This window comes from Festucalex cinctus, chromosome 3, assembly GCF_051991245.1.
Source record: "Festucalex cinctus isolate MCC-2025b chromosome 3, RoL_Fcin_1.0, whole genome shotgun sequence".
NCBI classification, from domain to species: domain Eukaryota; kingdom Metazoa; phylum Chordata; class Actinopteri; order Syngnathiformes; family Syngnathidae; genus Festucalex; species Festucalex cinctus.
In genome coordinates, this window is record NC_135413.1 from 31449720 (window position 1) to 31474879 (window position 25160).

General features: G+C 39.8%; 1 protein-coding gene across 5 annotated transcripts in view; it reads right to left on the minus strand.

Moving 5' to 3' along the window:
* chd2 (chromodomain helicase DNA binding protein 2) overlaps window positions 1-25160 on the minus strand; it is a 32635-nt gene that overhangs the window by 4715 nt on the left and 2760 nt on the right. Inside the window, exons 3-41 of one of the 5 annotated variants that reach the window (XM_077517617.1) lie at window positions 24504-24569; window positions 24322-24385; window positions 22038-22095; window positions 18564-20390; window positions 15684-15915; window positions 15076-15162; window positions 14682-14743; window positions 14272-14376; window positions 13165-13368; window positions 12676-12815; window positions 12354-12579; window positions 12165-12265; window positions 12050-12091; window positions 11801-11976; window positions 11610-11734; window positions 10483-10699; window positions 10152-10241; window positions 9884-10074; window positions 9596-9784; window positions 9187-9349; window positions 8924-9076; window positions 8094-8165; window positions 7839-7988; window positions 6808-6956; window positions 6636-6732; window positions 6459-6551; window positions 5534-5704; window positions 5213-5382; window positions 5104-5145; window positions 3834-3973; window positions 3632-3770; window positions 3412-3562; window positions 2417-2539; window positions 2208-2327; window positions 1862-2002; window positions 1086-1202; window positions 820-998; window positions 450-549; window positions 175-355 (exon numbers count right to left, since the gene is read on the minus strand). In XM_077517617.1, the coding sequence (XP_077373743.1) occupies window positions 175-355; window positions 450-549; window positions 820-998; window positions 1086-1202; window positions 1862-2002; window positions 2208-2327; window positions 2417-2539; window positions 3412-3562; window positions 3632-3770; window positions 3834-3973; window positions 5104-5145; window positions 5213-5382; window positions 5534-5704; window positions 6459-6551; window positions 6636-6732; window positions 6808-6956; window positions 7839-7988; window positions 8094-8165; window positions 8924-9076; window positions 9187-9349; window positions 9596-9784; window positions 9884-10074; window positions 10152-10241; window positions 10483-10699; window positions 11610-11734; window positions 11801-11976; window positions 12050-12091; window positions 12165-12265; window positions 12354-12579; window positions 12676-12815; window positions 13165-13368; window positions 14272-14376; window positions 14682-14743; window positions 15076-15162; window positions 15684-15915; window positions 18564-18625 (4900 nt within the window). In that variant the 5' untranslated portion in view covers window positions 18626-20390; window positions 22038-22095; window positions 24322-24385; window positions 24504-24569. Of the gene's footprint in view, window positions 1-174; window positions 356-449; window positions 550-819; window positions 999-1085; window positions 1203-1861; window positions 2003-2207; window positions 2328-2416; window positions 2540-3411; window positions 3563-3631; window positions 3974-5103; window positions 5146-5212; window positions 5383-5533; window positions 5705-6458; window positions 6552-6635; window positions 6733-6807; window positions 6957-7838; window positions 7989-8093; window positions 8166-8923; window positions 9077-9186; window positions 9350-9595; window positions 9785-9883; window positions 10075-10151; window positions 10242-10482; window positions 10700-11609; window positions 11735-11800; window positions 11977-12049; window positions 12092-12164; window positions 12266-12353; window positions 12580-12675; window positions 12816-13164; window positions 13369-14271; window positions 14377-14681; window positions 14744-15075; window positions 15163-15683; window positions 15916-18563; window positions 20391-22037; window positions 22096-24321; window positions 24386-24503; window positions 24570-25160 lie in introns of all 5 variants that reach the window. The other 4 variants (XM_077517614.1, XM_077517616.1, XM_077517615.1 and 1 more) reach the window with 4 other exon arrangements.

A 25160-nucleotide genomic window follows, 5' to 3' on the forward strand; every position in this document is an offset into this window, starting at 1 on the left:
CTCAAGAAATTTATAAAAATGTTAAAAAATGCTGATGATTTTCTAGTAATTTTATCAATAAATTAATGAACCGTGTAATGTTAGTGGCCTTTTTTTTTCTTTTTCTTTCAGTCCAGTCGCATTTAACTTTAAGGACGTTATTAAGGTGGTAATTTTTATGGTGTACATATTTACCGTCATTGGGAAAGTGCCGTTTGCCGCCCATGTTGTAATCTCGGTGGTGTCCGTGCGGGCCCGACTGCGCCGAGTGCGACGAAGCCGACTGCGGACCCGACGAGTCCCGACTGGACGCCGACGCGTCCGGCCGGAACGGTTTTCCTCTCCCGGAAGTGTCGTCCTTCTTCTTGTGCTCCTTCTAAGAAGTGAAGTGTCCAAACGGAGCCGAAAATTCAAGATGAGAGGCGAGCGACGTGAACAAGATGACGAGTACGCGTTTGCGAGCCACTTGCCTCTTCCTCGTGGGAGCGTTTTTTCTGGGCCATTTTGTAGAGTTTGTGCAACTTCCTGGCACCAAATTCCGTAAACTTGGAGACAAAAATCCAAAGGTTTCTGTGGGAAAAAAAAGGGGGAAGTGCCTCATATTAGTAATAGCACACGTTGCAGTAGAGTATCAGTGCAGTACACTGTACTCACAGTACTTTTTAAAACGACTTCAAGTGAAAATGGATCTCTGACGTCAATAACCGTCAATGGCACTGAATTAGTCAAGTGTGAGTTATCATAAGGACGCAATATTTATCATTTTAAATACATCTTTGAAGAGAAGTAGAAGATATTTTCCAACCCTTTTGCAATGCCAAGTGCAATTTCTGATCTTACCGTCGCCATACTTTCACATGCTCGGGGTCGCTGTATGCTTTAAGGCACTCGGTGATGCGGTCTCCGATCTTCAGCAGGCACGTGCGCGTGTGCTGGAGCTGGTCCTGGTCCGACAAGCCCTCGTCCGGTTTGTCCAGCTGCTTCAGGGCCTTCTTCACCGGCCTCATGCGCTCCTTGCACTGGATGCGTTGGAGGAGGAGATTGTTACAATTCTTCGACACGTGCATCCAAAATAATACGTCGGCTGCTCTCATTTCAAAACTCACAATACTGAAAGTCTCCTGGTCGAGTTCGTCGTCCTCCTTCCCTTCGATGGGAACCGGCTCGGAGCCTGCCGTGATGTGAACTGGCCCTTGGCTTTTCCTCCCTTTGGCTCCTTTAGCCTAAAATAGGAAAACCAACATGAGACATTATACATGCTAGTAGCGTGGCACAAAGCAAATTACCCACACTTGATGGTAGGGGTGGGAATCTCACGATTCGATTTGATTCTTTTTTTTGGCGGGTCTGCGATTCAATTCAGAATCAATTTTTGATTAAAAAATGATTTTTGCTTCAACAAAGAATCATGATCTATTCTAGTCTTACTCGCTAATGCTAATTAGCGCGATACTCGCTGTTTGTTTTCAACATGGCTCTGGTTGATCTCTTATACTCTGCTGCCACCTGCTGGCCGTTTTTTGTAGTTACTACCATTGCTTCACTGAGTAGTTCAGAGGCTGTATCAAAGCCTTCTGTGTGCTCTTCCATAAAAAACAAACAAACCAGAAAACGTATAAATACGTCTTTGGGACACTTAAAAGATTTAAAATAAAACATTTTTATACGTTTTTGGGAGCAAATGAGTTAAAATCGATTCTGAATCATACTCGTTTTTTTGGCACATCCCTACTTGACGGTTACAACTCTTCTAAAGCAAAGCAAATTTGTGGAAACTACCTTACAATGCCCACCGCATTATATCTACTTATTATAATGCAGATTTTTTGGAATGGGCAAAGGCATCAGAGGCATTGAGAAGGCACAAAAAGGAAACAAAGACCTTCTCTTTTCTGGCCTTGTTGCCCTTCTTCTCTTTCTCCCCTTCTTTGTCCTTCTTCGGGGTTCCCTGCTTTTCTTTGTTCTCCTTGTTATCCTTCTTTTTCTGTCGTTTCTTGGTGGGCGACTTCTCGGCGCCTTCGTCCTGCACAAATGCAAAAAGCTTAGATTAATATTCAAAGTGGATATAAAAAGTCTACACACCGGTTCAAATACAATCTTTGCGTGATATGAAAAATAACTAATCTTTTCAAATTTGTTTCCACCAAACAAGATTTACATCTATGTTTAAATATGATACATCTATTCAAAAGAACTAAAATTTCCAGCCCACGTTTTCCGTTCCTGACCTTGAGCTCGCCTTCTTCTGACGGATTGTCCGACAAGCGCGGCGACGAGACGTTGTTGCCCTGCTCATCCTTGACGACCTTCTCCTTCTTCACCCGAGGTTTCCTCTTCTTCACTTTGACCTGTTGGCGAGGAAGGCCGGATGACCGTCACGGGTAAAAACGCGGCGACATCGTCGGGGTTGCAGATGAGCTGCAGTTTATCGGCTGACCTCATCCCCCGTCTTTGACACGTCCGCGCTGTCTTGCTCCTTTTTGAGCAGCTTGAGGAGATACTCGGCTCTCGCCTGCAGCTGCTTGGCCTGAGGCTTCTTGCCGGGATCGTCCGGCAGGATCTGTGCGGGTCAAACGCAGACAACGGACAAATTCAAATCTCAGTGGAGGTCTTTACATCTGGTTTTTGATATTGCACAGCTCTTGCAAACATTTGCGTAGCGGCATAAGAATATGTTGTCATGATCAGTTATTTCCATGCTTACGTGTTTTCATTTGATTTAGATTTGTGTTGAGGCAATAATTACTCGACGAGTAGATATTTGTTTAGAGACTTTTTTTTTTAAACTTAAACTTGTCCAAATCCTTGGAATTTCAACCTCTCAAAAGTAAATATTTTACAGTCATCCAATAAAGCACACTGAATAATCAAACAAACATATTTTTGGGGCGAGGGGGCAAAATTAAAAAAATGATTTCATTATTTTTTTTAAATTCCATGAATATGGGACTTTTCCGGTACCAAACCTTAAAGGGATACTTTACTTATTTAGCCGTTTTTGGCAGTTAAACATTAATATTTTGCCTATAACAAATTTGATATTTTCATTATTTTTCATGTACAATTAATACCTTAAAAAAAAATCACATTTTGCAACTTGCTGTCGACTGAAAATGACATCACAAGGGCTCAGGTAACCAATCACAGCTCAGCTTGTGAATGTCACATGACCAAACCTAGAAAACAGGCGAGCTGTGATTGGTTACCTGAGCCCCTGTGATGTCATTTTCAGTCGGCAGCAAGTTGCAAAATGTGTTTTTAAAGGTACTAATTGTACATGAAAAATAATGAAAGTATCAAATTAATTATAGACAACATATGAACTTTTTATTGCTATAATTGGTTAAATAAGTGAAGTATCTCTTTGAGTTATACTAGAAAACATTTTTATACTATTCATAGATTTTTGTTATTTGTGTTGGCTGTCCTCACTTTTTCGGCCAGTTTGAGGTCAGGATCGGTCTTGATGAGGTCCCAGTTGCTGAATCCGTGCTCATAAATTCCGAGTAAGAGCTGAGCGTCGTCTTCCACATTCCAGTCCACGTCGAAGTGGGCAACCTTGACTCTGCATGAGAGTTTGAACCTGTCGGCAAGCGGAGCAAAGTCAAAACGAACGCTCGCCACTTTCCCTCCCTCCTGATAGGTTGCTTACGTATTCCTCTCGGCCGGATCGGCCGGCACGGCTTTGTGCAAGGGCTCAAACTCCTCCTCGTGCTGGATGATGGACTTGGCGTTGACTTGCACCCCTGAGATCTTGATGTTGATTCCTCGCCGTTTGCCGGGACCTTTTGCTGAAATGAGCGCACTCAGCTCAGAGTTCTTCCTTGGCGATTGCGCGGTGGCGTTTCGGTTACCTTCAATTGGGTTCTCTTTCATGTTTTCCTCGTGCTCTTGCACCGCCGACACGCAGCTGCTGTGAAGGAGTTCGCCCAGTCTCTTCAGGTCTGCGATCGACTTGTCCACCAGCTCGGAGTCCCGTGCGATGGCTTCCAACCTGGAGACACAAAAACATATTTGACTGGACGAACAGTATATTTCTCACTAGTGCTGTCACTATCGACTATTTTTAGAATCAATAAATCTATCGATTATTTGGCTTCATTTTAATTTTACATTAACCCGCATTGACCGCCAAAAACGTTTAATACATTTAGTAAAATCCCGATGTATGCTGCCATAAAGGTTAAATGACGTAAACTATGTCTTTTTATTTTTTAATCAATGGGAAGTGCAAAGTCTAAGTGGAGCACTGCCTGGTCAATGGGTTGTGGAATCAAAAACATCCACTAACTATGGCCAGCAGATGGCAGCATTCTATTTCTTTTCATTGGGCTGCCGGTGTATGGAATTACAATGAAACATGACGGAATGTCATGCAATCTGATGAAATAGAACGGTTTCAAGGATGTCGTGAATAATCAAAGCCTTTGTCACTTTAAACCCAATTCACAGAGCATCACTAAACAAAAAAATGTCAGTGTCAAAGTCACTGTTGTGGAGAAAATATATCTTTTCACAAAAAGCTCGTTTTCTCATTTTTCTATCTTCGCTTGATTGTCACTCAAATTACCTCTTTTCAAATGGTGATTATTAAAGAACGGAATAAGAACTTTTTTTCTCATGAAAGAATGGAATGCGATCTTTCATTTTAGTACCCACATTATAAATGTGGTAAAAGCACACAATATCTGTTTGCCTTGAAAGATGAGTTCAAATGCTCGAAATCGGCCTGCACTGTGGGGGTATTTGGTTTATTAACCAGTGATTGGTGGTTATTTCGTACTTCGTATTTATACAGTGATTAAAAAAATTATTCATAAAGTGATTAAAAATAAAAGGGGAAGGGGAAGGTTGATGTTGTACGATGTGGCCGGTTCGGTCGTTGTTTTCCAAAGTAAAAAGAAGATAATTAGTCTTCTTTCATGAAGGACGACAGAAATCAGTGAACAACTACTGTTAATAGGATGTGGAAAATTTCAAATAAAAAAAATGGCTGCAAACAATTACTCAATTATTCAAATAGTTGTCTATTGATTTTCACAGCTCTATTTCCCACTTTGACAAATTACAATTGATTAATTGGGCCTATTAAAGCGTTGGGCTGTTTTTAAACTGTGCGCTTACCTTTCAAGTGGAGCTGCAAACTTCTTGTAAGCCTTAATGAATCTGTTTGTGATGAACACAAAAAGTCAAATGAGTTCACAGAGCTCCACAAGAAGAGCAAACACTCCACCTGCGGATTTCAGCATCGTTAAAGCCCTCCACGTGGTTCTTGCGGGCTCGAGGCCGGCCTCGCTTCTTCGGCTTCTTATCGTCGTCGCTGTCGTCGGTCTCGCTGTCGGAGCCGGAGGACTGTTGCTTGAGCTTGGCGCCCACGTCACTGTCGCTGTCATTGGCTTGAGCCTGAGACCACAAAGTGACAGTTAAAGCCAGTTTCTATATTATAGCCGCGTTATTAAAACACGACAACTGTGCTGATTCTGTCCTGGCTTTAAAGTCTGATCAATTTAGTGCATCGATGCAAAAAGTGTTTTTATCATAAGCAGAAGCGCACCCGCTTGTTGGAGCTCCTGCTCCTGGGCAGCATGAAGAGATCCATTTCCCGCTGCTTTTCCTCCTCCTCGATTCTGCGACGCTGCTCCTCGGGGATGATGTCATCCCACTCCCGAGAAGGCTTCTCCTCAAAGTCGGGAGCGCTCTCTTCCATGCTGGAGAAATTGGCCACCTGCAGGTGCATTTATTAAAAAAAAAAAAAAAAAAAAAAGGGGTTGTTTTTAATAGTACACTTGAAGCTCGGTTTAGGAACGACCCAGTGGATAAAACATTCGGTTTATGAATAAAATGTATACATTCTGTAAAATATGACCTCAGTTTCCGCATTGTTTTTGGGGCGTGAACATGAGCGCGAAAAAGCTCGTGTTGTGCTCTAAATGATCCTCCAGTGAAGCGCCAAAGAAAGTTTGGTTTGGGGAAAGCTACCATTTGCACTAGCGCAATAATATTAACACATTAAATGTATATATCACTTTACTCACCACACAAAGATGTTTAACAATAGGCACACAAATGGACAAGTGGGGAAAAAAACAAAAAAACAAAAACCACCTTGATCCTAGCTGGATGTTGCACACTGAGGGAAGTAAAACTCTGTCTGGGTTCCCCCCATCGGCCATAGTGCAAGAGCTTGCTGTTAAAGCGCTATAAAAACCCTTTGCCTTCTTGCATTTTAACATGGTAACATTCATCGATGTGACTACACAACCTTCTTTATTATCACCATGGATAAGACGAGCCCAAAAAGGTCTACTCATCCCACAATGCAAATCCGGGTTAGCGGTATTCATGGTAAATTAGTACTCATTGTGTAAAGGACACACTGTGATTTGCTAGCAATTACAAAGCGTTATTCTTGACATACTAATATATAAGACAATATTTATGAAACAAAACCAGATAAAAGCCAATGAACCTGTAGGCACCTTAAACTGGGACAGGAGTTCATCAGTGGCGCTTTGGCCCTGGTCACTTTCTCTTGTTTCAGCCAACCTTAGGATCTCGTCAATGTCCATTTCCTGTACGGAAAGACAACACACTGGTTTCATTTCAAAACATGTTGAAGATGTGCACTTTCAAATGATCTGAGGATGACTACTTACCTGCGGTTCAGACTCTTCTCCTTCTGCCTCCTTAAAGAGTTCTTCGGCACCAAACTTGAGGATAGCGGTGAGCTCTTCCTTGTTAAATGGGTTTGAACTGGAAGACCAAAGCAACAGCATGTGTGATAAATCACGATCGACAGAGCAAGAAATGACTCCAAGAGCTCTTTACTTGGTGTTGCCGGAGTTGCTGTCCAAAACGGTCCGTCCAGTTGTGTCCATTCGCTGGATGACCAGATGGTCCAAAACCATCTTCTTCTTCGCCCTCTCGATGATGTCCTCCTCAACTGTTCCCTTGGTGACCATTCGATATATATTTACCTGCCACCGTGACAAAACCATAAACGTCTGCAAAAGTTTGCCGCCAGACCCATATGCACGTGGATGGAAGAAATTTAACATTCTATGACAAACTACAAACTGATTAGTTGCGGTTGGGGACCACTGGCAAGTGCTGGAAATAATAATAATAATAATAATCAAATTATCTCATCGACTAACTAACTTTGACTCGACGTTCATATCATTAGCAAACAGTCGACTTTCACTGTATGCAGACTGCAGGATGTTTTGTGTTAGCCTTTGTTGCTCTGAGTCCCATTCTGCCTCAATGTCATTTGGTGTTCCACAGGGCTCAATTTTGGGGCGCCTGCAGTTTCTATTGTTATTTGCTGCCCTTTGGGTCCACCTTAAGAAAGCATGGTATTTCCTTTCACTGCTCTGTGGATGCCAGGCGTCCCGCTGAGGAAAAAAAAAAAAAGGATGCTTTCTCGGTAATTTTTTTTTTGGTCTGTCTAGAGGAAATCAAAGCCTGGATGGCAATTAACTTTTTTCCATTTCCCTTATTTAGACAGGTAAGGAACTCATTGACATTAATAAAATTAATAGTCCTCCCTCGAGTGTCTCCGCTTGGTCAACAATGCTGCTAGTCACCTCCTAACTGGAGCTCGTAGGAGGGAGCACCTAACTCCAAATCTGATCTCCCTTCACTGGATCCCTGTACATTTTAGAATTCATTTTAAGATTCGAAGCATCTGCCCGGCGTCTCAGGTCAGCAGACCAGACACTAGTGCTCGCTCAATAAATAGTAAAGAGCTGAATCATAATTTACATAGCAATTCCAGGAGGGCCGTCATTAGTTTTCGTCAAATCATCCCAAACGATGCGCAATGCGAGTTGCTATCAATTTCTGCCATGGCATACCTGCTTCTTTTGGCCGATCCTATGAGCCCTGGCTTGTGCCTGCAGGTCATTCTGAGGGTTCCAGTCCGAGTCGAAGATAACAACGGTGTCGGCGGAGGCCAAGTTTATACCTAAGCCTCCGGCTCTTGTGGACAACAGAAAGCAGAAGTCCTGGAAGACAGATGACAAAACTTCCATTATTTAACCAACATCGCAAAGTTTTGTAACTACTAACATAAACACCATTTTCTTATGGCTCAGAATTCCTGACCATACCTCTGAGCCTTCCGCATTAAAGTGGTCCAGTGCTTGCTTTCGAATTTCTCCCTTGATGGAGCCGTCCAGTCGCTAAGACGAGAAGAGACCAAAAAAAACAACATAGTCAACTCAGTCAATGTTGAACTGCGCTCTATCATAACAAATACTGCCATCTAATAAGGACGGAGCCGAGCGCCCTGCTGGAGCCTGGATGCACTTCCATATAAAACGAGTCGCTGATATAAATAACCACATGAACTCTCAGCCTGGCCAAGTATGTGTGCTACAACGCTGATATTTGATCTGTGTCAACATTAACACATTAGTTAGTATGGACGCAGATGAAGAGTAGACAAGCTTTTTTTTCATAACATTTCATGAGATTTAGACGTGAACAAAATTGCGTCTTATGTTGTCAAGTTTTGACGTCAAAGGATTTGATGCAACTTTCCTACCACGCCTGTATTTGTGTTACATTAAAGAAATTCTATTGGAAAATAAACCCAGTAGGGCTCTGAGGTTTGCAGGCTCGGGTCAATTAGTGTAATCCAGAGTTCAAAGTAAACATGCTGACGCAGCATTAGGCTGCGATGCTGCACGCAAATGGAATAAGCTCCCAATGAAAGCGAATTCAGGCCTAAGTGTAAATGCTTTTAAATCCAAAATGTTTGTAAATGCATTTTTTAAAAGGACATTGGTATTTTTAACGGACATTTTGACAGTAAGTTGGACATGATGTGGGAAATTATGCTAGTAGGATTTAGATATAACAACATTCTTTTTTATTAGAATTGTCCATAGTATATTTCTTAGTATGCAGAAAGTCAAGGCAAAAAGGTGAATCCTACCTGGAACGGGTAACGTTTCTTGGCGAGGTATTCAGCCAGTATGTCCAACATCCTAACCATCTGTGAGAAAATCAGCACCCTGTTGCCTCGCTCCCTGAGCCGGGTGAGCAGTTTATCCAGCAGCACCAGCTTCCCGCTGCCCCGCACGAGAGCCTGTGACGCACAAACAGAACTCACGTTTGATGACGCAATCGGTCCGCGTTGCTGAAGATGTCCCCATGGTGACGCCCGAAGCTGGGAAAAAAAAACAACACATAAATTACCTGCAAGTGTTCCTCTTGCGTCTCGGGCTCGACCTCCTCGGGCTGCTTGATGAGGAAGCCGTGGTTGCAGCACTTTTTCAGCTCCATAACAATGTTGAGGAAGCCTGAGGAGCTGCCTCGGGTGCCTTTGGAAAGAGCTTTGTAATTCCGTGTTAAAATCCACCTGCAAGCGTTGAGAAACAAATTAAAAGAAGGAAACTTACGTTTCTGTATTCTTAAAATTAGATCCAAATTTGTATGATTCAAAGTTCAAGTCACGTTTTTGTAGACATGTCTACAAGCCGAGTGAGCATCCAAAGCAGTGGTGGGTAAAGAAAGGCCTGGATTTTACAAGGTCTTTTAAGAGGTTCCACTTTCTATCGCTCTACGATGCACATCATATTACGACGAGACAGATATTGAATCCTACTTGTAAAATTGTTTCTGCTGCGCACTCATGTCAACACGGAGAATCTGCTCCACTTTGGCAGGAAGTGATTTCTCCACGTCTTTTTTGACACGTCGGAGCAGGAAAGGCTCGAGGACTTTGTGAAGACTCTGGTAGCCGTTCTCTCTTCCTTTGCCGTGGTCATCCTCAAAATCCTCCCACGAGTCAAACCTGAGTGTACAACACAGATTGGAAAAAAACAAATTGTCTTTTATAATGTGTACACTTTTTATTTGAGGGATTTCAAAAAAGATACGGAGTGGAACACACTTGTCCGGCATGAGGAAGTGCAGCAGTGACCAGAGCTCTTTGAGCGAGTTCTGCAGCGGAGTGCCGGTAATGAGGAGTCTGTGGTTTGACCTGAACTCCATCAAGGTCTTGTACAAGAGGGAATCATCGTTCTTCAGTCGGTGAGCCTCATCGACACCGAGGAAAGCCCAGTTGATGTTTCCCAGGACTCCCTGAAAAAAAGAAACATTTGATGCTATTAAGTTTCGTTGTGAAAGTGTTAAAAAAAAATGTCGAAACAAGCACCCACCTTGTCTTTGAGGAGAATTTCATAAGTGGTTAGCAGTGCGTTGAAACGGATTCTTTTGGTTTGGTGGTTCACCCACTCGTAGTCACGAATCTACTCAAGAAGAAGAAACAAATTCCGGATGAATTCAGTACAAAAATATAATCAACGTATTTTTAATTGCAACCCTCATTTTAAAACATTTATAAAAAACCTGAACCGAGATGAAAATGCCACAGCATAACTCTGCTTTCACAGTTTGTATTATTTAGACTTAAAACTTTCTAAAGTTACGCAAATATGGTTTCGAAAATGGTTACGATTGCAAAAGCTGTTATTAGGAAAGACTACCAACCGTTTTTCTGCTCATGACATCTCCGAGGTAAACCACTACATTCATGTCGGGGGCCCAGGTGTTGAATTCCCTCTGCCAGGACGTGAGCGTGGACAGCGGCACCACCACTAAGAAGGGCCCATACAGCTGATGCTGGTGGAACAGGTAGGACAGGAAAGAGATGGTCTGAATGGTCTTTCCCAGACCCATCTCGTCGGCCAGAATCACGCTGTTGCACCTGAAGAGATGAGGATCAGATGAGTTCTATGCGTGATGATATATCAGTTTGTGTTAGCAATGCTAGCTAATGCTGTTTTTGTTTTTAAAGCACTTTTAGTTGCATGTTTTGTTTTGTTTTGTATAAAAAGTGCTATACAAATAAAGATTGATTGATTGACGGTGTAGATGTGTTTAACAATTTTATTACTGACTACAGCTGTTTATCAACTTCCCATTTTTCACAATACTATTTGTCTGCCCCATGTCATCGTTTATTTTTACACATTATAAATGAAAAAGTGTTGAAAATAGTTTTAGAACTGAAAATTTTGAAACGCCGCATCTAGCTCATCCCGCCTGAGCCGTGCGGCATTATATCGCTTCAACATTGAAAGAAACGTTTTTTTTGTTTGTTTGTTTTTGTTTTTGATGCGATATGAAATATGCTATATCTTTCTGATAATGTGTTAAAAATAGTTTGTTAGATACATTTGATTAAGCCTGCTTTGTCTTGCTGGATTCTTGAACGTTCTGAGAAGTGTTTTAAAACTCTGCATCTGTGCCACATTATGTCACTTCAAGATTGAAAGAAAGTATGCTTTTTTTATATATATTAAGATATGAAATATGTAATGTGTAAAAAAAAAAAAGTTTGGTTCGATACATTTGATTAAGCCTGCTTCTTCCTTCTCCTTTTGGACATGTAAACAATTTCTAATGATTGTTGTGATTTTTTTTTCTTTCTTTTCTTTCCCTTAATTTTTACTTGCTCTTTGTTTATGTTTATATGTTATGTTTACATGTTCAATAAACTTCAAACTTCAAACTTTGTCAAAACTCAAAATAATACTGTTTTTTTTTAACTTGAAACAGTTCTGGAGACATTACACAACTCCTTTTTGAACAATCCTCTTTTTTTGAAACAGTACCTGCACCAGGAGTGAGCGAGCCAGTTGAGCCCAGCCAGCTGATAGTCTCTCAGTTCCAGGTTCTCGTCTCCAATATACGACGGTTGCTTTTTCAGAGCAACAAATCTCGGCCTTTGTTTCAACACCTAAGACAAGAGAGAAAAATGAAACGGAACTTGTCTGTCCATTTCAAACTAAAAGACGAGTCGTACCTTGCAGTCTTTGGAGGGGACAGTCTTGCTGGAGTTGCGGTTCAAGAAGCCGTCAATCCAGTGCTGAAACTTCTTCATCACCAGCGCACCGTCTTCCCAGCTGCACTCGGAGTACGGGAGGCCCATCCACTTGCATAGGTACTCGGGTTCGTTGGACGACGTCTTGTGACTGTGAGCTGGAAGACCAAATGCAATTAAATGGCTGCTATTTCCCAAACAGTTTAGTTGATTTAACATGTATTTGCTTACATGGGAAGTCAGACAATCCATGTGTTTTCCCTGTTTTGGTTGCTGATGATGACAAATTGAGTTAATATTGGAGCGTATGCAAATATCGACGCACCGAGACCGGAACATCTCTCACCGATGACACGCTCCACAAATTGGAATTGCTTGTTCAAGTCTGCAATGAGCTCCAGCTGACAGTTGTGGAACTCGACGTCCTCGGGAGATGCCTTCCTCAACCTGAAATATTTTAATTCATTCATTCATTTTGAAAACATCTCATATATTATTTGATGTGATTCAAAGAGAAGTATGAAATATTTTTCACCATGCACTGAGTTCGTCATTTTTCTTTTTGAAGTTGTCCAGCTTCTTCAGGCCCTTGACCTTCTGCTGCGTCAGCGAGTCCATGCTCTCCCACGTGTTGTGGATGTAAGACCAGCCCTTCCACTTGACCAGATATTGAGTTTCCCCTTCGTCGTTGCTGGGGTCAAAACCTTCGCACGGGTCGCCGTTCTCCTCGACGGCGTACATGGTCGTGGGAGCACCTGTGGCTATGATTCGGAAGGAGCAGGTGACACTTTTAGAAGTCAGGTCACTTGTGGAGGTACCACCACTTTATGTATTATTTGGATTTAGTTTGTCTTCACCTCCTTTTTTGCCGATCCTGGTGTCCATGACTTTCTCGATGGTCTCGCTGTCATCATCCTGCTGCTCCTCGCACGCGTCGCCCGTCATCTCAATCAGGTCGTCCGAGTCTGTTTCAAAGTCATGCTGGTCTTCTTTATAGCTACGACGAGGAAACAAGATATATATGACGTATGGTTGTCTTTCTTTTTCAGGACAATCCAAATTGCTGGATGCGCTACGCTCAGTGTGCAATAATGCTGATTGGTTTCCCCTCTTCTTTCAGGTAAATGTATTGCTTCGACACTATGAGGTGTGAAGCACCTACATTGAACTGAGAGGAGCTTCATTTATTCAGTAATTTGATAGAAAGAAGTATTTTGCTGCCATCTTGTGGCATCTATAGACAACTGAAAAACGTTTTGCGAGGCCGTTAAACTCTTTTCGGCAAATGGTGTACTAGTAGTTATTTTTGTAGCAATGTTACCAGCAGCATTAGAAAAAAAAAAAACCTTTTGACTTTAGTTGCCCCTCTTCGACGAGTTTGTCTCTTTGGAGTGTCGTCATCGTCATCATCATCATCATCATCATCATCGTCATCAACCTCCTCCTCCTCCTCGTCGTCATCATCATCCTCGTCCTCAGGAGAGGATTCCTGTTTCCTGGATTTTCTTGCTTTTTGGGACAGTTTTTTGTTTGAGGATTTCGTCTGGGGTCTGTCAAAGAGCAAATGAAGCCAAAAGAAATGGAAGATTGGGTTGGTTGATCCACTTTAGAGACCAAACCAAGCTTGACACAACTTCTAATGTCTCATTTAAAGCAGGAGTGGGGAAACTTTTCGTCACAGTACTTCTTCCGATGTCCATATTGAATTTGTGAAAAAATACTTTGGTAACTTCACTTCTGAATTGAATTTGTTCCATGACCCTGCTCATAACTCAAATTGCAATTATCTCAAATCAAAGTTCCTAACTGAAATGAATGAGGGAAAAAATAATAATAATTGCAATAGATTTTATAAGAAAAATATCACTGTACTGTACTATAACGTATTTAAAAAATACAAACATACAACTAATGGCATTATAAAATAAAATGTACAGAAATAAATTGTTCCATTTCACTTTCACTAAATTTTATCTTCAATAGGTTTTTTTTTGGTGTCTTTTTCGCCGGCTAATTAATGATAATAATTGAACAAGCAGTCGGTCAATTAAGCTCATCTACGAAGTGTATCAACGTTATTTGTCATTACGTCGCCGTTGGCTCTAACGTCATCCTAGCAACAAACGGGGAGTTTGCAAACTTGGACGCCGGAACAGAGAGACAAATTCCCTAGCAAGCTTAGAGGTAGCTAGCTGGATTTAAAATTGGACCAAAAGCAAAACAACAAGAACTACTACTACTGGCCAGCGTATGGCGAAGGATCCCGGAGCTTCAAGTAAGTTATTTTCAACGGGAAAAAAATCCTTTCCATCAGATGACAATGTGCTTTTCAAGGCAGAACCGATCAAATGTTCCCACCCCTGCTTTAAGTCAACCACGCAAGAGACAAACGGCATGGAATGAAGGTGACCAGCGGGTAGCTGTCTGACGGCCAGACCTCGCTAAGCTCTTACCTTCTAGCAGGAAGTCGTCTGGATCTAACTTTTTTCTCTTCCTGCTCACTGTCTGTACTGTCGGAAGCTTCTTCCTCGTCATCATCATCATCATCATTCCAGATACTTTATAACAAAGAGATGCCATAAGTTCACCCGCTCAGCCGCTGTTTTAATTTACCAATTGCAAGTTTGTGATTTTTGGGTGTGTTTCGCACAATTTGAACAGGGGAGAAAGAAGTCACTAATTGGAGAAAACATCGTCACCTGGCTGACTGGAATCTAACTTGGCCAACAGATACCCAGTGTCAAATGACAGGAAACGAAAAGCAATACGAACACATAAATGAAAACGCTGCGCCAATACGAGTATCTGTAATGAAATGGTATGAGGTATACATAGATCAAATGTTCACAAGCCAAATACTCACTCCTTCTTTTTTACACGAGAGCTTTTTCTTTTTGGACTTTCACTTTCTGAGTCACTGCTACCCTGTAAAAACATCAACATGTCTGTTTTAAGTACCTCATCTTAGGGGAAAGAAACCTTACCACAGGTGGTCCTCAGTTTACTGACATATAATGGACAAAAGTCTCACAATAAACTATTTGCACTTTGTTCAACGGCATTAGAATTACTCGTCACACGCTGCCATGCTCACTATTTGCTCTGTTTTATACTTATAGCCTACAAATGTTTATCATAATTTCAGTACATTTACTGTAATTAAGACACAAATTCTCATTGCGTGTTGCCGTAGGAACAAGGAACTGTCGCAAACAAAAAGGACCACCTGTAGTATTTGACGGGTTTTGGGTATTTACCCCAGCGCCGATATTCAGGCGAGATGGTTCTTGTCTACTGCGATTTGACCTTCTGACGCCGTACACGTCTGGATGCTCCTCCCACATCTGCAAAAAGGCAGTAAACAATGTAATATGTCCCTAAAGTTGAGCCTTTGGGAAGCTCACAACATTCTAAAGTAAAATCTTCATTTTGACATAAAGTCATTCTCCTCCAGCACAGTTAAAATCGATCTTTGACGTGTATAGCCGTCAATGGCATTGAATGAGTTAAAAAATATGTTTATATTAGGGATGGGTGATTAATGATATTAACTAATAATTATTTTAATTAGTATGAAATCATGGTTAATAAAAATTATTCATTGATACATCTACCTTATCTCTTGATCATGTTTATTTTATATTATTTTGTTGCTATATTTTTTATTTTCACAAGTCTTAGGACTTCCTGGGCTAAACTGAGACCTCGGATATTGTATTTTGTGCCATATCATATGGAAATGTGTGTCGGTACCACAATAAAAATTCCTTGAATCCTTGAGAACACAGCTTCAAACTTACTTGAAAGAAGAACCAGAAAATAAATACGTAGAGTCCAAATATCCAAGATGAAGGTGCTTCTTTACCTTCTTGACATCAGCTAGCCGTTCCTTCTTCTTAACTGGCTTGCCTTTGAGATCGCTGCTGGCTTGCCTCTTGGACTCGGCAGACTCGCTCCCGCTTCCCGAGCGGCTCTCAGACCCCGAGGAGCTGTTGGACTCCGACTGGCGGGGCCGTCGCCTCTCGCTGCCATGCTCGCTCTCAGACTGACTCCCCGACTCCGATGCGGAGTGATTGGATTCTTCCGAGGCTGAATTGCTGCGGGGATAAGAACACAGCCCCTGTCAAGTTGCATATTCACACCCATGTCTTCGGTATTTGACATGAATGCATCAAGTATTTTGAGTTTACTTGTCAGGAAAAAATACATTTAAAAAATCATATATATATTTTTAACAATAACATTGCTTGTACCAGTAACATTGGCTGCTCGTGCTAATTAGAGTGGAGCAAGACTCAAAAGGTGACTATTTATATACATATTTTTTGATGATGTGATGAATTCCAGCTAAACAGACAAGAGAATCACTATACTAAACATTGTTTGACATTTAACAAGGAGGCAATTTTTGAGTTGACGCTGAACATTGCCAAAGAGATAGTGCACATTTACTTGTTAACAGTTATTTTTTCACGGTGCAAACTGTTGAATCGACTTAATATTTTTGGATGCAGATTGTGTTGCCTCTACTGTACAGCACTACATGACAAAAGAGCATGACACAGCTGGAGGTGGTGATACGTTACTTTCCATTTCTTTAAAAAATTATGTTAGATTGTCAAACATTGAAAATTAAAATAAAATTGACATTTTTGCCAAACAGGAAGTTTTTTTGTACTTTTTTATTTTTTATTATTATTACAGTGACACCTTGACTTGTGAGTGGCCTTCTTCATTGCACTTAGCTCAGCACAGTGTGCCATCCCAATCAAATTAAATACTCTTCAATTTTTACAATATTTTTGTTCATGGTATCATATTAATTAACATGAACATCTAAATGTCAAAAAACAGTACAGACACATTTAATCATCTTGCAATATCTTTATCATATAAATATCAAATAAAACGGTTAATATTTTTAGATTTAATTACACCATGAAATCAATCTTTATGGGTGTTTGGTGGAAAAACAGAATCCTGACACATATGTCTGGTGATATTCCGCACAAGAACACATGATGGCGCCATTCAGCAATAAATTTACAGCACTAAAATGTAAGTGTCACAACTTAATCTGCTGATTTTGAGTATTCAAATAGTTTTTAAAATTGTTTATCTGACAATTAAAAGATGTAACGATAAGACTGTAATAGCAAGATAGAAATACTCCAACTCTTTCCATGACCTCACACGGAAGAAGGAAGCTACTTCCCCGTTTGAGTGACTTACAATGGGGGGAGGGAGGTGGGGGGCGGATCAACTGATAAAATCTCGGGTTTGTATTGGTTGATGCGCTGCTAGGTGATAATTCAGCCAATGGCAGTTGCCCTGTCAGACTGCAGGAATGAACACTTCCGGTTCCTGAGTCACACACTTTCCCACACATGCGGGGAGTAAAATCAGCAGGGAGAGCGAGGGCCATTTGGCGATTTTAAACAATATTTAAGCAAATGTTGGGTTACTCATTTCGTGGGGTTCATGTCAGCGTATCCGTGTATGTTTGTCTGGTGCGTTCCCACAATGTTTAATGTGTAAGGAGAGACAATTTTGTCACCAAACATTTAACAGGTTCAGTATAATGGTTAACTGAGCAAACCAAACTAAAATGGCTGCCACGAGTGCACATTACACACAAGTGAACAGTAAGTGTGCTCAATGTATTCAGTTAACGTAAAAATGTGTGTTTTAAGCACACTGTATAAGTTTAGCAGCACATCTAAGGAATATACCCTTTGCTAAGTATGTTCAAATGATGCAAATTGTGCAAATGCTGTTATTAGTTTCTTTATTGAGCAAAGTTGGGGGAGATGTGAACATGAAATTAGGCCTACTATCAATTTCATTTAAGGGTAAATAAAAGTGTTAAGTCACAGAAAAGGATCCACAAAATAAAGCTTACCCTAAACCTTAAGATATATTCATTCTTGATCAAATGCGTCAAGTCACAAGAAAAAAGCATCCACATTCAATCCTGTAGCTAAATTGAAGTTAAAATTACATTCAAAATGGTTAAAAAGTGAGCAACAATCATGTAAAACATCTTGGGAGGCGCTTGTGTTCAATTTAACTTGAAAAAATGCATCCACAGTAAATAGTGTCAGACAATATATAAATGAAGTGCCATTTGCCATTAAATACATCTGTGGAGCTCATCGTTCGTAGGTGAAAGAAAAAGTTTTAACATTTGGATAATAGATTCACATTCATTTGCATGTTGTGTAGCGAGGATTAAAAAAAAAAAAAGTTGCATTAAAATACATTAACAATCCGATATGTGACCAACATGATAACTTAGGGGTCAAATAACAATTAAAAATGGTGCAATGCAGCACAAAGTAGAAATAAAGCAAGGTGAAGAAATGAATTCAAACAACGCAATAAATGTAATGCATTAATAAAAGCAAGGTGAAGAAATGATTTGAAACAACACTATATATATGTATGCAATGCATTCAGATGGGAGTTAGGTTCGATAGCATTCATCACCAGGGGAAATGGATCGTCCAGCATAGAGGCCTTGCAAGCTCACTAGTAGTGTCACAAATGCTACGAAAAATCGGGGTGTGGCTATTAAACAATAGCAAGGTCATTGGTGACACTGGTTCACGTCGTCAGTGGCACGCATATGCAAATGAATCACACACACGCACACACAGGTGATCGACCATGCTTGACAGGGTAAACAAGTCCAGCAGACGTTAATAAGAGTGCATTTTAAAAACAAAAACTATGTGTTCCATACCTGGAAGCATTGCTTTGGGTCGATCCTTCATCCCCTTGCTTTTTATTCCTGTTCTTCATCATTGAAGAATGTGTTTTAAATGTGTATGTGTATATATATATCCTTTGGGAGAGATGGTTTTGTGTCCTGGTATTCGTGTCAAAAAGTTCCAGGAGACATAAAGTAGCATACAAGTCCCTCAAGATCGCCTTCGCCCCTCGGCAGGCACATTAAATCCCAAGCGGTGCGACTCGAGAAGAGAAAGTGGAATTAAATACAAATTGATAATTATATATAAAAATATTTTATATACATACTGTAAATATACTTATTGAAGACGTGCTATTCCATTAGCCTACATATCTATTTGTGCAAGGGCCGAGTCGCATCAATTAATTCAAACTGCGTCATCAGAAGAATAAGTACAATTAAAATAAAATAAGTGAAACATGACAACGTGGAAATAATAAAGTAAACAATTGTAAACAGAGCAATCCCATAGCAAGGTAGGACCGATAGATTTAACTATTCCGTTTCGATTCACCGTGGCTGCAAAATAAAATAAAACGTCAAGTTAACACAGGCAGCAAAAAAACAAAACAAGTTATTTGTAATTAAATACAAAAATAATCACGTTTTAAATCCATTTTAGGCCTCTCCGAAACTGCTCTGCTGTCAAGCGCCAGAGAGAGACAAGAGGCGAGCAGCACTCTAAAAATGGAGGCGCGCCATGGCTGCCTGAGCCCTGCATGGAAAACAACGACAAGCACTCCCGCAGCCCAGACGGCTCCGACGACGCGGAAAAAAACGGCCAAAAAAGCCCGGCGAAACGGCGTAAACCCCGTCAAAACGTCGAGCGAGTGACCGGAGGCATCATTTGAACCGAGGAGGACGTCGACTCAGTCGACACGGGGAGCAAGAAAAACGGAATGACGACAGCCCATAGCAGCCTTCCTAAGGATCATCCGCCATCTAGAGCTCCTTCCTAGCTCTGAAAGCTTTTGATTGACGTTATTTTCATTTAGCCAACACTCAGGTGATGTTTAAGTCCCTCCCCTTCATCTTTAATTTTTCATTTATAGAAACGCAGAATAATGTTCAACTTAACAAGCAATACCCGAAAGTGAAAGTGCTCGTCTCACTTAAGTGGACAAAGAATAACGAGAGCGTAAATGATTTTTTTTTCCATTTTGCAGCAATTGCATCACTTCCTGCTTGAACAGGAAGAAGAACAGCAAGAAGCCATTTTAGAAAGCTTTAGGAATTTCTCCACCAAATGATTTTGTTTCACTGTTTTATTAAATTGGAAACATCATTATTTGACATGATAATGACACAACACTCATTTTACACCCATTTGGCATAAATATATAACACTGATATTTGAAAGAGCAATTATTATACAAAAGTGACCAAACACTGGATGCCATTCACCTCCAAGTACATTGTTATAATTACCAAGTTATTTGAAAATAATTGTCGCGGCCATCTGAAATACAAATGTAAAGCTTCGGAATGTGATCAAATTCCATATACTGTTCCAAATAGATTATCTAATAAAACAAATCCAATAAGAAAAAAAAAAATACAGAACATACTTTATTCAAAACAGCATGAACACCAATGTACATTTGCCAATTTCGTACTTCTCAAAAAGTGAAAATGTTAAGTCCCAACACAGCCAGCAACTTTGATCCAATGTCCACAGTGTTGTAAAACGTAAAAATCCATACGAAATGTCAAGAAAAAAAAGATTTCAGCTTGTCAAAAATTGCCATCTTCACGTTAAACGCTATCTTCACGTTTTAACGCTGTCTCCATTGCCAGCGAAATCCAGTGGAATGGGGTCTTGATGAGACAAAACAAAAGAAGGAAATATTTCGTAAGCCCACAGTACATGTCAAATGATCACTTCAATGTCCCCCATTTCACAAAAATCAAAAGCAGAAGTAGTACTGTTATTGTGGTCAAATGCTACCAACGGTTCAAAAAAGCAATTCAACAGTTGACCACTAGAGGTTTGTCAGGTAATAACCAAGGCAAAAATCGCCATGTTGCATTATGCCTATTATAATACGATTCAACAATAGCAACAAGTCATGACAAAAAAATAAAAAGAGAAAGGGAGAGAAAATTAACAAAAAGCTGGAAAACAGGCAAGTGATTCTCGATAGTCAACGAAGTTAACAGATGAGCAACAGCATACATAAGATTCAAGGCATTCTTCATTGGTTATGAGCGTTAGTATTAACATAAATGCAAATCACTTCAACAAATATTTTAAGTCCTTCGCTTTTGCTCAGTTTCTTTTCGTACGAGTTCATTTGGATTAAAATGTCGAAGGAATTGAGATTTTCATGTAAACTTAATGTTTAATCATGATTAGCCTCTCAAATTGAAATATTGGAAACGCCAGATTGTTTTCGTTCAAGTCAAAGTATTTATCCACTTTGACTGTTGGGCCCATATAGTCTGATGTAGAGAAAGGTAAAGGATGGGAAGCCATTGGTGGATGGACAACGACAAACATTTTTTTGATAAGGTGATTTAAAAAAAAAAAAAAAACTCTTGAGTTAAATGTACGATTTGCCGTGACAAAATATTTAAGTATTGACGCCAGTAACAAAAGTAAGAGGATGGGGGAGGATAAGATATTTTACAGCTATAAACTCGCAACTATTTATTACAATGACTGGTTTCCAAGTCCAGGAGTGTTCAGAATCCAGCATCGTTTTAAAAATTGACGATTGCATGTGCCTTTTCAGTCAGCGAGAAAGAAAAAAGAAAAATCCATTTATTTTCACCAAGTGGTACGGGTTCAAGTTTGCATTGGAGTAATTTATATGCAGTTTGTAGCATGATCGATCTTGAATTTGCACCCCTCATGGTTTGTGGGATTGCAATACTCATGTCGAGACATGTGAGGTCATAATGTCTCAGCAGTATGTGGTGGGATTCACCAATTAAAAATTGACTAACCAAACATGGTACAAAGGAAGAGAAACTTTAAATAAATAAATAAATAAATAAATAAATAAATAAATAAATAAAAGGAATACCAAGATAAATTCTAGGAATTTGTATTTAATTATTTTCTAATTGAGCTTTTTATTTCATTCCCATTGGACGACCACTCTTTTACTAACCAATCAAGAGAAAGCACTGCCTGGCTCCACCCCCAAGGCCCTCCCCCAATTTAACAGTACCAACAAAAGCGCTGAAAAGTCAGATGTTTGGTGATTTTCTGCAAAATTGATATCAACCGTATAGTTAGTTGAAATGGCGCTTTATCATACAATTTTAACACCGCCAATTTGCTAGATCTGTTGCAAGTCTTTAAAAAATAAAATAAAAATGCAAACATCATTTGGAAATATTGTAGGTTAATGTAAGCAGTCTTCTTAAAAGAAGAAGAAATTTCATGAATCTGTTTAAAAGCATCACTTTTTCCAAAACCAAATAAAATTTGACAGGAGGAAGAAAAAATAAACTTACAGAGATGTCTTCTATTGTTCCCAATTTGACAAAATCCTCATACCAGTCCATGTCTCCTCTGCGGAAGAGATGAGGACAATAATGAGTGGCAAACCAAAATTAGAATGATCTGATATAAAAATGACTTCTTAATGTGCCAGGCATGCAAGCCTTTAGGTTCTTTACATTTAATGTTTCAGCAAATTTTTTTTTTTTTTAAGTCACTCCAAATTACATACAAGGAGCCAATGGAAAATTGACTGTCATGCATCTGCCATGGAGCTCACTGTATTAATGTTTTAAACAATTGTAATGACTGCAAAAATACATTATGAACCTAACCGGATCAGGTATTAATCAATGATATATTTGGAATTTTTTTTATATATCTTAATTTGTGGCCTATTATGGATGCATTGCTTTCATAAAGCAGTCGTAATTTCCTAAAATCGGGCGGGACATCTTTTCAGAACAAATTCAAAATTGTGACCATCACCCTTTGTCCGTCAAGTCAAATGTCATGGTTCAAAATTCGACTTTTGTGCGTGCGTGTGTGTGTGTTGGGGGGGGTATGTTTTCTATGGGTTGGGTGCAACGAAAAGGCTGGAAATGATTGTCTTACGGTACAAGAATAACCATGTATATGTTGTGCAAGAGATACTTTGCTGTGTCATTATTGGATAAACGGGTATTTTTTATGCTGGCAAAGTTAAACCCGTTTTCAAAGATCTTCAGTCGAGTCCAGAGTCCTTAAGTCCTTGAGTTATGAAGATGTAATAAAGGAAAATCTAGACATATTTGCAGATAAGGTCTGAAAACGTTCAGTTCCTAGTTTCCGATTGGCCATCATTGAGTATTAATGGGCGAAATCACACAATCATTTTGCCAAGTTATCTAGCCAAATGAACAACACATTCCATCGTTGGACCCGGTAGTTTCTCAGGGAACTTGATTGCAAATTAAACTGTTCTGTTTGCCCAAGACATTGAATGAGAATGAAATGACCTGGACGAATGAGACTATTTATAGGCTCAACCAGGTAAGTTGATTGGCTACTAGGTAATTTGTGATTCCAGAAGAGTAACAACTGTGTTTCTTGGTTTAATAATCTGCAGGTTGGTCCATGTCACATCTGTATTCCAGTTACAACGGTATCACCCAAAGAGAAGTGAAAACCGTATCATTGGCTTGGTAACAGCTTGGCATAGACCACATCGGTTACGTTGTTTTTGTGTGTGTGTGTGTGTGTGTGTTCATGAGCGGTTGCTTTTGTCAATTTCAAACTGTGGGATTTAATCATTTTTTTTACCGTCAATGTCAAAAGGCATCTACGGGAAGTCCTCGAGTTACGTCGTATGCAACCTACCTCATTTTGATGTTACCGCACCCGTAGTACCTTCCCCCCCCCCCCGTTAATTTCCCACAGTAATTACGACATTGTAAAGTTGTGTTGTTAACTTCCAGCAACGGGCGTCCATCGAGCAGGTCGGTTCGCCATCAGGCGCGTCACATTTTCGTATTTAAGTTTCTATTAGCTCCTCTCTGCCATCCCGTCAGCAATGAAAGTCTGTGCGGAAACACGAAACATTGGTTCCGGTATCTTCCGCCTTGCGCAAATGTTTTTTTTAATTATTGTACAAAGTATTTTGATGCAAGTATCGACTTCAACGGTGAAATCCGACAAGTCGAAATTCGGGTTACATTGCCAGCGTAGGAACGGAACTCGTCCGTAACACGAGGACTCCATGTAATGTTCTTTCAGTGTTACAAAATTCCAACAATGTTGATGCAAAACTTCGTCATGAGGCAAAATTTTATTTGGTCGTCAAAGGCCCTTACCTGAAAATTTCACTTGGATTAAAAGTGATGATATAATGACTACCAAAAACTTGTAAATTGTTTCTCGCATTGCTATGTATGTACTTTATGAATACTAGGAGATAGCTGTCAAATGGATTTGGTAAAACAAGAAATACTATCCATATTCAAAATAAATAATTTGTTAAGCAAGTTTAGGTAGCTAGCAAGAAAAAAAAAGGCAATTATTAAGTCAATCAATTTAACAATCAGTTACATAAATTGAAACAATAAGAGCCTTATTTTCAAAATGAATGAAATCGTAGTAACTGGAAACAAGTTTTAGCAACATCGTAGTTACAAAATTGTACACAAGCAAAAAAACTTCTACTATGTTAGCAGACTTCGCAAATTCTGTTCTCACTTGTTCAAAGTGAACAATTTACAGCTCATAGCCAATAAGTATTAACTTTTTTTTTTTGGTCTTCAGAAAAAAACCCCCACTTACAATTCTACTCGGGAGAGAAAATCAGAAAGTCCATCCGTAATGTCTTCGTAGCCTGATGTCAACCCTTTAAAATACAAAAAGTTCGAGTTACGATGCGAGACAACCCAATAGCACACCCTAGTGGCTACATGTAACTCGCAAATTTGACGCTTAACATGGAAAAGGGAAAAAAACCCACATACCATTTTCCTTGGGTCGGATGATCTGATCCTTCTATACCACGCTGTGTTATCGGCCAAGTGGAATCCCTTTAAAATACAAAATGGTTGCAATTTTATAAGCATTAACATTTTTTAAAAATGTAATTAATTTTACGACATTTTCAAGTATATTCCCAACATTTTGTGTAATGTCGTTAAAATTAGTTGAATTATTATCATGGTCTTAATATCTCGAGGGGTCTAATTATTTTTGCTCCCTACAGTGGAATCCTATAGGGAATAGGTGAGCGAATACATTTTTTTCCACAATGTACACTAATTCTTACATTCAACGATATGTTTGAGATGCACATAAGGTTATGTATTTCATCAAGTTGTAATTGTCCACAAGTGCCACGGAACCAACAGTCTTGTCTATGGGATTGTGGTTTTAAGAATATTTTATATATTTGTTTCCCCCATTTTAGAGCAATATTTGGAGTTAACTGAACATAAATGTGTGTTCATGTTATCTAAAATAATCCCTTAGCGTTTCTTGAAGGTTTAATGTGACAAAGAAATGCAATATGTATGGTAAAATTGACATTAAATCCCCCTGTCGTCCCTTAAAGGGTTAAAAGCCAACACCCTATTTTGTATTTCCAGATATACTAAGTATTTTAATATGTAGGGGGCTTC